The sequence below is a fragment of the Pristiophorus japonicus genome, chromosome 15 (assembly GCF_044704955.1).
Source record: "Pristiophorus japonicus isolate sPriJap1 chromosome 15, sPriJap1.hap1, whole genome shotgun sequence".
Taxonomy (NCBI): domain Eukaryota; kingdom Metazoa; phylum Chordata; class Chondrichthyes; family Pristiophoridae; genus Pristiophorus; species Pristiophorus japonicus.
The window spans coordinates 138,569,807-138,587,684 of NC_091991.1; the positions used below are offsets into that span (position 1 = coordinate 138,569,807).

The 17,878-nt window shown below is 43.1% G+C and overlaps 1 protein-coding gene across 1 annotated transcript in view; it reads right to left on the bottom strand.

The window, feature by feature from the left end:
- Positions 1-1,350: 1,350 nt before the first annotated feature.
- mfsd1l (major facilitator superfamily domain containing 1-like) overlaps positions 1,351-17,878 on the bottom strand; it is a 42,926-nt gene continuing 26,398 nt past the window's right edge. The window contains 4 exon segments of the mRNA XM_070901757.1: positions 1,351-1,467; positions 3,230-3,283; positions 5,769-5,906; positions 17,727-17,838. Of these exon segments, the coding sequence (XP_070757858.1) occupies positions 1,351-1,467; positions 3,230-3,283; positions 5,769-5,906; positions 17,727-17,838 (421 nt within the window).

The window sequence follows — 17,878 nt, forward strand, 5'->3', positions numbered from 1 at the left end:
TGCATGTCAGTGATGGAGGGTGTTAGTGTTTACTCATTAAATCTCAATTTTTTGTCAACACAAAGCCAAAAGTGAATTGGGAGCCTGTTTTATACTGCACCCTATTTTCTTTCCCATGAAAGTCACTGGTGTACAACAGGTTTCCAATTCACTGGCACCCTGTTTACTAATTTCACCCCAGTAATGAGGGATGAGAAGAAGAAATAGGGATTATTGAGGGCTAGAGTTTGGATATTCAAAGTTGACTGCAGATAACTAACTTGTAATTAGTCACAAATGAACTGTTCAAAATATTCCTTTCAAATGAGAAGCTAATTAAGTGTTTCAGGTAAGTTTCACAGCTTCTGGCACCATCTATGCTGGCAAATTGCCATTTCCAGATTGAGGAATAAATCCCATCCATGAACTGCTGAGTTTAAAAAAACCTGTGTTCAGAGTAGTCATTTTCAACTAACTATATTTGACAATGTCATGTAATCAGTATTTGCAGGAACCACTCAGTGCAGTTAAAGCCCTGGTTTCCAATACAAGCCAAAGCAGCAGACAGCCAATCTGGAACACTATGAAAAATCAATCTTCATTCATGCCTGGATCAAACAAATACTGTGGTGTTTCATTAAAATGAGATTCTAATCAAAAACCCATGCAAGTATGGTTATAAAGTGAGTGTTTAACCTGTGAAATATAGTTCACATTCTTGCATTTAAAAATAAACATACAACACTTCCTTACTCATCACATGATTCTTTCCTACTGGCTTGCACAGGACTATTTTTTTCCTCCTTGCCAGAGGAGTGTCTTGCTCCCATTTGCTTGTTTTTAGTCAGTCACACCTTATGCCCTACATACTAACAAATATACAGGAGTAATTAGTTGGTTGTGTAGCACTTTTATACCCAGAGGGCATAAGCTGCTCTTCTCCACCTGACAGACCTATGGAAAATTTTAATGTTTCCTTTTGCAATCTTACCCAATGTTAAGCATCCACCCCAAGATCAGGTGTGCTTCAGAGCAGCAGAAAACCAGAGCTTCTCTCATAGCCCAACAATAGTAAAAGGCTAACCCCCCCCGCGCCCCACCCACACAGTTCAAGTTACATACATACGTAATAACTGCAAGGGCTGGTGTAGGTGAGGAATGTGACTGTTACATTTATTGAAGGCTTGTATTGAACAGCAAGTATTGAGATTTAATAAAACATTCTGTAGTTCAGCTATAAAATTATTGCCTTAATGTGATTGAGGATATTGATGTTTGACATGAGGCTGTTAAATTTGCACTTTAAAAAAAAAAAGCATTGGCTATTGAATAGCCCAGTTTTCTTTAATAGGAACAATTTGTGTCTTGGATTCAGTTAATTTGGTTCTCATCACTTGTCTCCCTTAGCAAAGGGGATGTTTCTGACTGTTCTTGATTTTCCTCTTTTGCAGCTGCTGAATGCTTAGTGGTTCTGTTGAGTGTGCCACCCTGAACAAAAACAGAATGAAATGTCACTAACACATGGAAGAGAGATGGTTGTTGTTAAATAATTGACCAATTGGTCAGAACATGCTTCGAGGGTTGAGGGAGGAAAGAATTTTAACCAAGGACTGCTAGTTATTACCTCCTAATACCTGTAAGGGGCTGAGTTCTGGGTAGATGGAATTATGGCTCCTCCTATTACTGGGGATGGGAAGGAAAAATCAGAAAAGGTTCTATGTAGGAGGGAGAGGAAAAGTGCTGGTTATAGGCTGAATTAATTCACTGGTACCAGTTATTAAATACACTAATTGTGTTTGGAGTTTTTGATGGTTTGTACAATTTTGCCACAATGGCTTTTCTTTTAACCCAAGCAGGCTCCACGTTCAATCCACAATGTGCACCAAGTTTGTTGATCTTATCTGTGAGTGGTAGCTACCCATTGGCCACTGTGTCCCAAGTTAGATGACCAGGAAAGGGAAAAAGAAAGGTTTCGACTCCTGTTTGCTGCAAGTGCTGGTGTGGATAATAGTCTGTCAGCACTCGGTCAATAATTGCCAGTTGGGAAATACCAGAGGGCAGTTGCACTCTGCAAATGACTCACCTGAGAAGCTGAGCTTGGGGTGGGGGGGGGGATAAACCAACAACACAGTTGTATAATAACACCTTTTATTGCACGATAAGGTCCCAAAAAGTTTTGGAGGAGAAAAAACAAACAATATTAATAAGGAAAAGTGACAAAGCTTGGCTGAAAAGATGAGGGAGGGAAGGAGGGAGAGAGCATGCTACAGAGTAAGAAAACGAGAAAGGAAAAAATAGCTGAGGAGTTAACCAATGTACATTTGATAAATAGGAGTAGGCCATACAGCCCCTTCAAGTCTGCTCTGCCATTTAATACGATTATGGCTGATCTGATCATAGACTCAAGACCACTTCCCTGCCCGCTCCCCATAACCCCTTATCGTTTGAATAAATTTAAGACAAAGACAGTTAATGTCCCAGCTTCCACAGCTCTGAGGCAGTGAATTCCATAGATCCACAGCCCTCATCTCAGTTTTAAATGGGCAGTCCCTTATTCTAAGATTATGCCCTCTTGTTCTGGTCTCCCCAATCAGTGGAAACATCCTCTCTGCATCCACCTTGTCAAGCCCCCTCATAGTCTTATATGTTTCGATAAGATTACACCTCATTCTTCTGAATTCAAATGAGTAGAGGCCCAACCTTTCCTCGTAGGTCAACCCCCTCATCTCTGGAATCAACCTAGTGAACCTTCGCTGAACTGCCTCCAAAGCAAGCATTTCATGCACCCAACATCCACATGAAGTGCTTCCAGGTCAGATATAGAACAGCCAAGTGCAGACTAAAGCTTCCTCTACTCTGTCCCACTGCACTTCAACCCAACCATAGAAGACCAGCTTGGTTGTAATCTACCAAAATTCCCTGGATTCTGGGGCAGTCCCAGCAGATTGGAAAACCACAAAGTAACGCCCCTCTTTTTTAAAAAAAATGGAGGCAGACAAAAAGCAGGAAACTATAGACCCAGTTAGCCTAACATCTGTCGTTGGGAAAATGCTGGAGTCCATTATTAAGGAAGCAGTAGTGGGACATTTGGCAAAGCATAATTCAATCCAGCAGAGTCAGCATTGTTTTATGAAAGGGAAATAATGTTTGACAAATTTGCTGGAGTTCTTTGAAGATGTAACAAGCCGGGTGGATAAGGGGGAAACCAGTGGATGTGTATTTAATTTTCCAGAAGGCATTCGATAAGGGCTGTTCCAATATTTGCTTGAGGAACTACTAACAAGATGGATGGCCACAGACTTGCCTGTGGGATGAAAAATAACACACAATTTGCCTGTGAAAATAATTACAATTAAGTACCTAAATCAGGAATTGACACCCAGGATTTTATTATTGTGAACCAGCATTAAACCCCCCCCCCCCCCCTTTCTTCCCACACCCCTCAATTTAAACCAAGAGTTTTTAAATGTTTTTTTTTTAATAACAATATTTAACAACAATGCAATAAGATGTAACATGCAGTTCATCTGATAATACTTAGCCCACCTCAGAACTGCTGGGCATTTCACCAGGACAGGACTTCAAAACTAAAAGAAAATTCTGGTTCTGAATTATTCTCTTGTATCCCAGCAATTCCTAGTTATTTTAAGTGTTTTACAGTCCTATCTATAGTTTTTAATATATATATGAAAACAAACTACATCTGCACGTACGGTCAACTTTTCCATTATAAATTCCCATCTCAACATGGAAACTGCCTGTGGCAGCTTGTCACAATGTAATTGTACCACTCCCCGAGGTGCTGCAATGGCACCATGAATGAGTGTGTCATTGCAGCGTGACAAATTTACATTGGCAGTGTCAGCTGTGGCTCAGTGGGTAGCACCCGCACCTTGGAAAGGTTATGGGTTCAAGTCCCACTCCAGAGACTTGAGCATAAAAATCTAAGCAAACACTCCAGTGCAGTGCTGAGGAAATGCTGCACTGTCAAAGATGCCATCTTTCAGATGTGATGTTAAACAGAGACTCCATCTGCTCTCTCAGATAGATGTAAAAGATTCTATGGCACTATTTCAAAAGAGCAGGGGAGTTATCCCCAGTATCCTGGCCAATATTTATCCCTCAATCAACGTCATTAAAACAGACTATCTGGTCATTATCACATTACAGTTTGTGGGAGCTTGCTGCACGCTAATTGGCTGCTGTGCTTCCTACATTACAACAGTGATACTCATTGGCTGCAAAGTGCGTTGGGACGTCCGGTGGTAGTGAAAGGCACTATATAAATGTTAAGTCTTTCTTTTTTTAAACGTGGATACAGGAATTTATATTGGAAATCTATAAATGACTTGGAAGAAGGAACCGAGTGTAACGTAGCCAAGTTTGCTGATGATACAAAGATGGGAGGAAAAGCAATGTGTGAAGAGGACACAAAAAATCTGCAAAAGGGCATAGAAAGACTAAGTGAGTGGGCAAAAATTTTCCAGATGGAATATAATGTTGGAAAGTGTACGGTCATGCACTTTGGCAGAAAAAAATTATTTAAATAGAGAAAGATTGCAAAGTGCTGCAATACAGCGGGACCTGGGGGTACTTGTGCATGAAACACCAAAGGTTAGTATGCAGGTACAGAAAGTGATCAGGAAGGCCAATGGAATCTTGGCCTTTATTGCAAAGGGGATGGAGTATAAGAGCAGGGAATTCTTGCTACAGTTATACAGGGTATTGGTGAGGCCACACCTGGAATACTGCATGCAGTTTTGGTTTCCATATTTACAAAAGGATATACTTGCTTTGGAGGCAGTTCAGAGAAGGTTCACTAGGTTGATTCCGGAGATGAGGGGGCTGACCTGAGAAAAAGGTTGAGTAGGTTGGGCCTCTACTCATTGGAATTCAGAAGAATGAGAGGTGATCTTATCGAAATGTATAAGATTATGAGGGGGCTTGACAAGGTGGATGCAAAAAGAATGTTTCCACTGATGGGGGAGACTAGAACTACGGGGCATAATCTTAGAATAAGGGGCCGCCCATTTAAAACCGATGAAGAGAAATTGCTTTTCTCAGGAGGGTTGTGGATCTGTGGAATTCGCTGCCTCAGAGCTGTGGAAGCTGGGACATTGAATAAATATAAGACAGAGATAGACAGTTTCTTAACCGATAAGGGGTTATGGGGAGCGGGTAGGAAAGTGGACCAGAGTCCATGATCGGATCAGCCAAGATCATATTAAATGGCGGAGTAGGCTTGAGGGGCCATATGGCCTACTCCTGTTTCTATTTCTTATGCTCAATATAAAATAAAGAATGTACGACTTTAAAATGGACACTAAATTACATCTACGCATCTTGCTCTAATTATCACCTGAAGACTACATGTGTAATGTCATGGGAGATCCACTAATATATACAATTCTTATACACGAGAAGGAATGAAATTGAACCAAAAATGCCCAATTATATGATGAGAAAAACAATCCAACTTTATACATTTTAAAAAACACGAGGAACTAACCAGAGATTTCTAAGAAATTTCCAGACACCATTTGCACAGGTACCCAAGACTGTTCTACAAGGAATTAAAGCAAGTTTCACCAACAGTATCCCTCTGAAATCATTACTGGGCCCTGCCTTCAAGGGGTTCCTGAGGCTGGAAGAATGGGTCTTGAACGCCTTCATTAAAATGGTTGCTTTAGGTGGGTGGGGCGAGGGATGAAAGCGAGTCGGGTGGGGGGAGAAAGGAAAGACAAACAATCAGTTACTCGTCAGCTGAGAAAATAAAATCAACACCTTACAGCAGCAAAGGAGTAGGTGACTCCCAGCCATATCGTGGAAACCAACGGCGGTACAAAAGTGAACGCCAGCAGTGAGAAAACTGGGACCGTCAGCACAGCACAGACCGTGGCAAATATTCCTCTCAGACCCACATTATCCTGAAAAAAGATCAAAAGAACGTTTAATGGATGCATACTAAATGAAAGAGAACTTCACAGTGGTTGAGACAAGTGAAAGCTATTGGGAGTGCCCTGGTCAGATTGCGTGATAAGGCATTTGAACTCATTCCTTGGCCCTTTTTTTCTGTTTTTTTAATAAAAAAAGCTTGATTTAAGTTCTTCTCAGAAACCGCACTTTATATCTTAATTTTTAGTCTTTACACATTTGTTCCCATTTGAGGTCTCTGCTGACATTGCCTCTTTTTTTTCTGAAAGTACGTGACCAACTAGGACGTAGACTGCCACCAGCTGTGCGCTAGATACGTTCAAGTTTACATCCTTCAGAGTTGTGGCAGCGATGATTCCGGGGGGGGGGGGGAAGGGGGGCATACCAGGGAGAACAACCAGGATGGGAAAGAGTATAGGATTTTCTGAGGGCATATAAAAAGGTGGAGGTGAGGGAGTGGTTGAGCAGTTCAACAGCTGCAAAATATATTGTGGCAAATAGAAGGCCAAAGTCTAGGCAGCTGCCAGCTTGAAAACGCAATCATAAATGACGGTGCAAGAGTTTGTTCCAACACAGGCGAAGAAGGAAGTGGTCGGAGATGGCTTCTTCTATGATCGAGACCATGAGAGTTAGAGGATATGAATGTGGGTAGGAGAGATTATATGGAGGGCGAGGTTTGGATGGACAGTGAAATCAGAGGAGGTGGGGTAAGGGGAGCAGAGATGGAGATTGAAATCACCAAGGATAATGCTAAGGGAGGAGATCCTATTGGAGAAATTTGGGATGGGGGGGGGGGGGGTTGAGAATGCAGATAAATTGAGTTAACATGACATGAAAATCATGGAAAATCTAGGTTCAAATGTCCAATAGATGTAGTGTATCTGCCCAAGACTAGTCCTGATGTTTATACTGATACAAAATATTCTACTTTCAGGGTAGAGGAGAGCTCCATCTGCTGGCCAAGCTGAGAACTGCCAAAATGCAGCCGTTTTGTGTGTTTTATATAGCTAATTTATCTTCTTTAATTTCAGTCAGAAAACTGAACAGCAATGATTTAAATGTGTAACAGCAGTAGCAAAGAAGGGAAGGTCAAAGCTGATCAATATGGCACAATGGTAAAGTCAATTGTTTCATCAGCTTGAGTTTACAGTTTCCAGGGGATGCACTCATTGCATATTGTGATCATCTTTGCATTTCACAAATCAAATTCATGCATTAGATCAGCTCCAACAGCTGATGCTCATGGTACTCCAGGATTTAATATATTAACACTTCATGAGAGCTTAAAGCAACCTGTATAAAACACGGATTCGGCCTCAACTGGGCACCGCACTTTAGGAAGGATATGAAGGCCTTAGAGAAGGTGCAGAAAAGATTTACAAAAATGATTCCAGGAATGAGGGATTTCAATTACGTGGATACACTGGAGAAGCTGGGATGTTCTCCTTCGAGCAGAGATGATTGAGAGGAGATTGGATAGGCGTGTTCAAAATCATGAGGGGTCTGGACAGAGTAGATAGCGAGAAACTGTTCCTATTGGCAGAAGTGTCAAGAACCAGAGGATACAGATTTAAGGGAATTGGCAAAAGAACCAAAGTCAACATCAGAAAAAACTTTTTTTACACAGCGAGTAGATAGGATCTGGAATGTACTGTCTGGAGGCTTTCAAAAGGGAGTTGGATAAGTATCTGAAAGAAAACAATTTGCAGGGCTACGGGGAAAGTGCAGGGGAGGGATGGGGGGGGAAATGGGACTAGCCGAGACGCTCTTGGCCAGCAGGGGCTCGACGGGCCAAATGGCCTCCTTCTGTGCTGTAACCATTCTATGATTCTATGTACTTATTACCAAGCAATGATAATGGAGTTCATAAGAACATAAGAATTAGGAACAGGAGTAGGCCATCTAGCCCCTCAAGCCTGCTCCGCCATTCAATAAGATCATGGTTGATCTGGTCGTGGACTCAGCTCCACTTACCCGCCCTCTCCCCGTAACCCTTAATTCCCTTATTGGTTAAAAATCTATCTATCTTTGACTTGAAAACATTCAATGAGCCAGCCTCAACTGCTTCCTTGGGCAGAGAATTCCACAGATTCACAACCCTCTGGGAGAAGAAATTCTCTCTCAACTCGGTTTTAAATTGGCTCCTCCCTATTTTGAGACTGTGCCCCCTAGTTTTAGTCTCCCCCACCAATGGAAACAACCTCTCTGCCTCTATCTTGTCTTTCCCTTTCATGATTTTAAATGTTTCTATAAGATCACCCCTCATCCTTCTGAACTCCAAGGAGTAAAGACCCAGTCTACTCAATCTATCATCATAAGGTAACCCCCTCATTTCTCGAATCAGCCTAGTGAATCGTCTCTGTACCCTTTCCAAAGCTAATATATCCTTCCTTAAGTAAGGTGACCAAAACTGCACGCAGTACTCCAGGTGCGGCCTTACCAATACCTTATACAGTTGCAGCAACACCTCCCTGCTTTTGTACTCCATCCCTTTCGCAATGAAGGCCAACATTCCATTTGCCTTCCTGATTACCTGCTGCACCTGCAAACTAACCTTTTGGGATTCATGCACAAGGACCCCCAGGTCCCTCTGCACCACAGCATGTTGTAATTTCTCCCCATTCAAATAATATTCCCTTTTACTGTTTTTTTTCCCCCAAGGTGGATGACCTCACACTTTCCGACATTGTATTCCATCTGCCAAACCTTAGCCCATTCGCTTAACCTATCCAAATCTCCTTGCAGCCTCTCTGAGTCCTCTACACAACCCGCTTTCCCACTAATCTTAGTGTAATCTGCAAATTTTGTTGCACTACACTCTGTCCCCTCTTCTAGGTCATCTATGTATATTGTAAACAGTTGTGGTCCCAGCACCGATCCCTGTGGCACACCACTAACCACTGATTTCCAACCGGAAAAGGACCCATTTATCCCGACTCTCTGCTTTCTGTTAGCCAGCCAATTCTCTATCCATGCTAATACATTTCCTCTGACTTCGCATACCTTTATCTTCTGCAGTAACCTTTTGTGTGGCACCTTATCGAATGCCTTTTGGAAATCTAAATACACCACATCTATCGGTACACCTCTATCCACCATGCTCGTTATATCCTCAAAGAATTCCAGTAAGTTAGTTAAACATGATTTCCCTTTCATGAATCCATGCTGCGTCTGCTTGATTGCACTATTCCTATCCAGATGTCCCGCTATTTCTTCCTTAATGATAGTTTCAAGCATTTTCCCCACTACAGATGTTAAACTAACCGGCCTATTTGCCTGCCCCCTTTTTTAAACAGAGGCGTTACATTAGCTGCTCTCCAATCCGCTGGTACCTCCCCAGAGTCCAGAGAATTTTGGTAGATTATAACAAATGCATCTGCTATAACTTCCGCCATCTCTTTTAATACCCTGGGATGCATTTCATCAGGACCAGGGGATTTGTCTACCTTCAGTCCCATTAGTCTGTCCAGCACTACCTCCCTAGTGATAGTGATCATCTCAAGGTCCTCCCTTCCCACATTCCTATGACCAGCAATTTTTGGCATGGTTTTTGTGTCTTCCACTGTGAAGACGGAAGCAAAATAATTGTTTAAGGTCTCAGCCATTTCCACATTTCCCATTATTAAATCCCCCTTTTCATCTTCTAAGGGACCAACATTTACTTTAGTCACTCTTTTCCGTTTTATATATCTGTAAAAGCTTTTACTATCTGTTTTTATGTTTTGCGCAAGTTTACCTTCGTAATCTATCTTCCCTTTCTTTATTGCTTTTTTAGTCATTCTTTGCTGTTGCTTAAAATTTTCCCAATCCTCTAGTTTCCCACTAACCTTGGCCACCTTATACGCATTGGTCTTTGATTTGATACTTTCCTTTATTTCCTTGGTTATCCACGGCTGGTTATCTCTTCTCTTGCCGCCCTTCTTTTTCACTGGAATATATTTTTGTTGCGCATTATGAAAGAGCTCCTTAAAAGTCCTCCACTGTTCCTCAATTGTGCCACCGTTTAATCCTTGTTTCCAGTCTACTTTAGCCAACTCTGCCCTCATCCCACTGTAGTCCCCTTTGTTTAAGCATGGTACGCTCGTTTCTGACACAACTTCCTCATCCTCAATCTGTATTACAAATTCAACCATATTGTGATCACTCATTCCAAGAGGATCTTTTACGAGGAGATGGTGAGAGGGGAGCGACCTGTCAAAAGCATACTAGTGCAGCTACAGCGGGAGAGAAAGCAAAATAGAAGTAGAAAGTAATCAAAAAGTGACGTCACAGCCAATGGGGTAAGTGATTGGCTGGTGATTGGTGAGTAGCTTTTCTTTTATTTTTTATATCAGTAAGTGAACTATAACATTGTTATTACCAATTTAAGGGTATCTAAGGTTAAGACATGGCAGGAGAGCTCGGTCATGTGATATGCTCCTCCTGTACCATGTGGGAACTCGGGGACACTTCCGGTGTCCCTGACGACTACGTGTGTGGGAAGTGTATCCGCCTCGAGCTCTTGACGGTCCGCATTGCGGAATTGGAGCTGAAGGTGGATTCACTCTGGAGCATCCACGATGCTGAGAATGACGTGAGTATCACGTGTAGTGAGTTGGTCTTACCGCAGGAGAAGGGTCCACAGCCAGATAGGGAATGGAAGACCAACAGGAAGAGCAGTGCAAGAAAGATAGTGCAGGAGTCCCCTGTGGTCATCCCCCTGCAAAACAGATACACTGCTTTGAGTACTGTTGGGGAGGATGACTCATCAGGGGAGGGCAGCAGCAGCCAAGTTCATGGCACCGTAGGTGGCTCTGTGCAAAGGAGGGCAGGAAAAAGAGTGGGAGCGCGATAGTGATAGGGGATTCGATGGTGAGGGGAATAGATAGGCGTTTCTGCGGACGCAACCGAGACTCCAGGATGGTATGTTGCCTCCCTGGTGCAAGGGTCAAGGATGTCTCGGAGCGGGTGCAGGACATTCTGAAATGGGAGGGAGAACAGCCAGTTGTCGTGGTGCACATTGGTACCAACGACATAGGTAAAAAAAGGGATGAGGTCCTACGAAAAGAATTTAAGGAGCTAGGAGCTAAATTAAAAAGTAGGACCTCAAAAGTAGTAATCTCGGGATTGCTACCAGTGCCACGTGCTAGTCAGAGTAGGAATCGCAGGATAGCGCAGATGAATACATGGCTTGAGCAGTGGTGCAGCAGGGAGGGATTCAAATTCTTGGGGCATTGGAACCGGTTCTGGGGGAGGTGGGACCAGTACAAACCGGACGGTCTGCACCTGGGCAGGTCCGGAACCAATGTCCTAGGGGGAGTGTTTGCTAGTGCTGTTGGGGAGGAGTTAAACTAATATTGCAGGGGGATGGGAACCTATACAGGGAGACAGAGGGAGACAAAAAGGAGGCAAAAGCAAAAGACAGAAAGGAGATGAGGAAAAGTGGAGGGCAGAGAAACCCAAGGCAAAGAACAAAAAGGGCCACTGTACAGCAAAATTCTAAAAGGACAAAGGGTGTTAAAAAAGCAAGCCTGAAGGCTTTGTGTCTTAATGCAAGGAGTATCCGCAATAAGGTGGATGAATTAACTGTGCAAATAGATGTTAACAAATATGATGTGATTGGGATTACGGAGACGTGGCTCCAGGATGATCAGGGCTGGGAACTCAACATCCAGGGGTATTCAACATTCAGGAAGGATAGAATAAAAGGAAAAGGAGGTGGGGTAGCATTGCTGGTTAAAGAGGAGATTAATGCAATAGTTAGGAAAGACATTAGCTTGGATGATGTGGAATCTATATGGGTAGAGCTGCAGAACACTAAAGGGCAAAAATCGTTAGTGGGAGTTGTGTACAGACCTCCAAACAGTAGTAGTGATGTTGGGGAGGGCATCAAACAGGAAATTAGGAGTGCATGCAATAAAGGTGCAGCAGTTATAATGGGTGACTTTAATATGCACATAGATTGGGCTAGCCAAACTGGAAGCAATACGGTGGAGGAGGATTTCCTGGAATGCATAAGGGATGGTTTTCTAGACCAATATGTCGAGGAACCAACTAGGGGGGAGGCCATCTTAGACTGGGTGTTGTGTAATGAGAGAGGATTAATTAGCAATCTCATTGTGCGAGGCCCCTTGGGGAAGAGTGACCATAATATGGTGGAATTCTGCATTAGGATGGAGAATGAAACAGTTAATTCAGAGACCATGGTCCAGAACTTAAAGAAGGGTAACTTTGAAGGTATGAGGCATGAATTGGCTAAGATAGATTGGCTAATGATACTTAAGGGGTTGACTGTGGATGGGCAATGGCAGACATTTAGAGAACGCATGGATGAATTACAACAATTGTACATTCCTGTCTGGCGTAAAAATAAAAAAGGGAAGGTGGCTCAACCGTGGCTATCTAGGGAAATCAGGGATAGTATTAAAGCCAAGGAAATGGCATACAAATTGGCCAGAAATAGCAGCGAACCTGGGGACTGGGAGAAATTTAGAACTCAGCAGAGGAGGACAAAGGGTTTGATTAGGGCAGGGAAAATGGAGTACGAGAAGAAGCTTGCAGGGAACATTAAGGCGGATTGCAAAAGTTTCTATAGGTATGTAAAGAGAAAAAGGTTAGTAAAGACAAACGTAGGTCCCCTGCAGTCAGAATCAGGGGAAGTCATAACGGGGAACAAAGAAATGGCAGACCAATTGAACAAGTACTTTGGTTCAGTATTCACTAAGGAGGACACAAACAACCTTCCGGATATAAAAGTGGTCAGAGGGTCTATTAAGGAGGAGGAACTGAGGGAAATCTTTATTAGTCGGGAAATTGTGTTGGGGAAATTGATGGGATTGAAGGCCGATAAATCCCCAGGGCCTGATGGACTGCATCCCAGAGTACTTAAGGAGGTGGCCTTGGAAATAGCGGATGCATTGACAGTCATTTTCCAACATTCCATTGACTCTGGATCAGTTCCTATCGAGTGGAGGGTAGCCAATGTAACCCCACTTTTTAAAAAAGGAGGGAGAGAGAAAGCAGGGAATTATAGACCGGTCAGCCTGACCTCAGTAGTGGGTAAAATGATGGAATCAATTATTAAGGATGTCATAGCAGCGCATTTGGAAAATGGTGACATGATAGGTCCAAGTCAGCATGGATTTGTGAAAGGGAGATCATGCTTGACAAATCTTCTGGAATTTTTTGAGGATGTTTCCAATAAAGTGGACAAAGGAGTACCAGTTGATGTGGTATATTTGGACTTTCAGAAGGTTTTCGACAAGGTCCCACACAGGAGATTAATGTGCAAAGTTAAAGCACATGGGATTGGGGATATTGTGCTGACGTGGATTGAGAACTGGTTGTCAGACAGGAAGCAAAGAGTAGGAGTAAATGGGTACTTTTCGGAATGGCAGGCAGTGACTAGTGGGGTACCGCAGGGTTCTGTGCTGGGGCCCCAGCTGTTTACATTGTACATTAATGATTTAGACGAGGGGATTAAATGTAGTATCTCCAAATTTGCGGATGACACTAAGTTGGGTGGCAGTGTGAGCTGCGAGGAGGATGCTGTGAGGCTACAGAGTGACTTGGATAGGTTAGGTGAGTGGGCAAATGCGTGGCAGATGAAGTATAATGTGGATAAAAGTGAGGTTATCCACTTTGGTGGTAAAAACAGAGAGACAGACTATTATCTGAATGGTGACAGATTAAGAAAAGGGAAGGTGCAACGAGACCTGGGTGTCATGGTACATCAGTCATTGAAGGTTGGCATGCAGGTACAGCAGGCGGTTAAGAAAGCAAATGGCATGTTGGCCTTCATAGCGAGGGGATTTGAGTACAGGGGCAGGGAGGTGTTGCTACAGTTGTACAGGGCCTTGGTGAGGCCACACCTGGAGTATTGTGTACAGTTTTGTTCTCCTAACTTGAGGAAGGACATTCTTGCTATTGAGGGAGTGCAGCGAAGATTCACCAGACTGATTCCCGGGATGGTGGGACTGACCTATCAAGAAAGACTGGATCAACTGGGCTTGTATTCACTGGAGTTCAGAAGAGTGAGAGGGGACCTCATAGAAACGTTTAAAATTCTGACGGGTTTGGACAGGTTGGATGCAGGAAGAATGTTCCCAATGTTGGGGAAGTCCAGAACCAGGGGTCACAGTCTAAGGATAAGGGGTAAGCCATTTAGGACCGAGATAAGGAGAAACTTCTTCACCCAGAGAGTGGTGAACCTGTGGAATTCTCTACCACAGGAAGTAGTTGAGGCCAATTCACTAAATATATTCAAAAGGGAGTTAGATGAAGTCCTTACTACTTGGGGGATCAAGGGGTATGGCGTGAAAGCAGGAAGTGGGTACTGAAGTTTCATGTTCAGCCATGAACTCATTGAATGGCGGTGCAGGCTAGAAGGGCTGAATGGCCTGCTCCTGCACCTATTTTCTATGTTTCTATGTTTTTTTTTTTCCCCTTCCCTTCATGACTCCAAGTCATCTGGCCGAGGAGGTCCTCAGACATTGCTTCGCTAGGGGTAGTGGTGGGGGGTGATGGCCGAAGCGCTGCTTGGACGGATACGGGAGAGGACGGTCCCGAGGTGGGAGCGTGCTCCGAGCCATAAGCAAGATGATGCTGCTGGCTCTCATGTGTGGTTGGCAATGGGGGTGTGTCACCTTGGGGTGCAGTGTGGTGCTCCAGGAGCACTGGGAACCCTCTGCCACCAGTATTCCTGGCTACCTGCTCCAGGGCCTCCTCTATTCTTTCCATGTTATATCTAATTTGTTGGACAAAAACTCGGTGCCAACTATGTTCTTGGTGCTTAGTGGGCTTTTTGCTGCTGGTGAATCTCCGTCGTTCCTCCCACAACAGCCAAACAAGCACACACCACAGCCACTCTGAGTCCCTCTGAGCTCCCTCTCTCTCTCTGTCTCCTTTTCTGCGCATGTCATGATGACCCTTGACATCCTGAATCATGGGAATTGAGTGTTACCATGCCGTTGCTAAGGACGGCCACACTTTACGGCAGAAGGTCAGAAAAATTTAACGCTACCGCCCATTTGATATCGCTCGCGGTAACGCCCATTTTCAAAAATGTAAACTAGGTGTTTTGAAAATGGGCGACAAGCCGGTGATCTGAAAACCCTTTTTTAACGTCCACGCTGGAAATAATGCCCATTTTTGGATGATAAGCTCAAAAGTGGAGGTTCTTGCCCTAAGTCCCCTAGTTTTAGTTTCCCCTATGAGTGGAAATATCCTCCCTGTATCCACCTTGTTGAGCCCCCTCATTATCTTATATGTTTCGATAAGATCACCTCTCATTCTTCTGCACTCCAGTGAGCATAGGCCCAACCTATTCACCCTATCTTCATAAGTCAACCCCCTCAAATCCGGAATCAACCTAGTGAACCTTCTCTGAACAGTCTCCAATGCATGTATATCCTTTCTTAAATATGGAGACCAAAACTGTACACAGTCCTCTCGGTGTGGCCTCACCAATACCCTGCACAGTTGTAGCAGGAAATCTCTGCTTTTATACTCTATCCCCCTTGCAATAAAGGCCAACATTACATTTGCTGTACCTGCATACTAACTTTTTGTGTTTCATGCACAAGGACCTCGAGGTCCCTCTGTACTGTAGCACTTTGCAATTTTTCTCCATTTAAATTATAAATTGCTTTTCTATTATTTCTGCCAAAGTGGATAACCTCACATTTTCTCACATTGTCCTCCAACTGCCAAATTTTTGCCCACTCACTTAGCCTGTCTATATCCCTTTGCAGATTTTTTGTGTCCTCCTCACAATTTGCTTTCCCACCCATCTTTGTATCATCAGCAAACTTGGCTGCATTACACTTGGTCCCTTCATCCAAGTCATTAATATAAATTGTAAATAGTTGAGGACCCAGCACCGATCCTTGCGGCACCCAAGTTACTGTTTGCCAACCAGAAAATGACCCATTTATTCCGACTCTCTGTTTTCTGTTAGTTAGCCAATCCTCTATCCATGCTAATATATTACCCCCAACCCCGTGAACTTTTATCTTGTGCAGTAACCTATTATGTGGCACCTTATCAAATGCCTTCTGGAAATTCAAATTCGCCACATTCACTGGTTCCCCTTATCCACCCTGCTCGTTACATCCTCAAAGAATTCCAGCAAATTTGTCAAACATTATTTCCCTTTCATAAAACCATGCTGATTCTGCTTGATTAAATTATGCTTTTCCAAATGTCCTGCTACTGCTTCCTTAATAATGGACAATAATGGACGACAGATGTTAGGCTAACTGGTCTATAGTTTCCTGCTTTCTGTCTGTCTCCTTTTTTAAATAGGGGCGTTACATTTGCGGTTTTCGAATCCGCTGGGACTTCCCCAGAATCCAGGGAATTTTGGTAGATTACAACCAATGCATCCATCTAAAATTTTGTATGGTGAATGGATATTACTGGAACTCAAAGGTGAGTTATCACAGATTGGAGGTAAGGACCAGTTCACCCAGAGTCTCAAAGATAAGGAGACAACTGCTGAAGCAAACCAAGAAAATAGGGATGTTGGATGGATTCAGGTAGAAAGAAATCCAGAAGAGGGAAGAAAACCAGAGAGTCTGTTTATTAAGTTACAACAATAAACAAATATCAGGTACAACTTTCATCTTTCAGTTGGGGGATCAAGGGGTATGGCGTGAAAGCAGGAAGTGGGTACTGAAGTTTCATGTTCAGCCATTAACTCGTTGAATGGCGGTGCAGGCTAGAAGGGCTGAATGGCCTGCTCCTGCACCTATTTTCTATGTTTCTATGTTTCTATGAGATCGTTTATTTTTCCTGTCTCGTTACACAGGACCAGATCCAAAATGGCTTGCTCCCTTGTAGGCTCTGTTACATACGGTTCTAAGAAACAATCCCGTATGCATTCTATGAATTCCTCCTCCAGGCTACCCCCTGCGATTTGATCAATCGATATGTAGGTTAAAATCCCCCATAACTACTGCCGTTCCTTTTTCACATGCCTCCATTATTCCCTTGATTATTGCCCGCCCCACCATGAAGTTCACATAGACATTTGCACATCTTCTAAATAATCAAGTCCAACTACAGATCACAATTGCTAAGGTTATACTGCTGAACATATTGACTGATATTCAGAGTAGAAACAATATGTAGTCAGATGAATTGGACAATATGTTCAGGTCATTGATATTTTAAGTCCACAATTACCAGGGGCAACAGATCACACCTGAGTGTATTGTGATAGGATCATTTCTTTTCCTAATTGACAATATTTAAGACTTTCTGCTTAAGGTAAGTTATTCAAGCCTCATCGTTATAAACAGTTAATTTTCAAAATAAGATTAAAACCTAAAACTGTTTCTCTGATTGGAACCATTTCAAAAATTACTTGGAACACTGCAACACAATATACCAGAGTTTGGAATTTTAAACAGGCGATTGTGACTCATCTGAAATTTATTTTTGATGTCAGTAAGCCCTCACCTGCAATCCACTGTAAAAATTGTAAGTAATAAAATTGTAAAACTGCCAGTACAATTTGTTAAAGATTCTTACACTTTCCTGTCAAGTCATTTTCTGCATCTCACAGAATGATTGTATTTTAATATGGGGAGGTGGGATCCCATCATTGATGGAGCCCGACTCAGACCTCTCTTGCCATCTTCCGGTATATAAAGCTACTCCAAGATTGTTCATGTTTTACCAAATCCACATCTTAGATTAAAGCTCACTCTGAGCTCTGTCCAGCTCCATTTCCATCTACAATAGGAGTTAGATGAACACCTGCAACAAAGGTGTCTCCCAAGTCTAGTAATCACAAACTGTTGCGAGGTGGGACAAACCACTGTACTCACAATGAGGATTCCAGCTATAGCAAATAGCACGAGTGAGCTGTCGTAGACAGCACCAGCGATGTAGGAGGCTTCCTGCTGACTGTACCCAGAATATTTATCCTGAATAAACTTGCTGAAAAACAAACAAATGTCCTCATCATATTTCGTTCAAA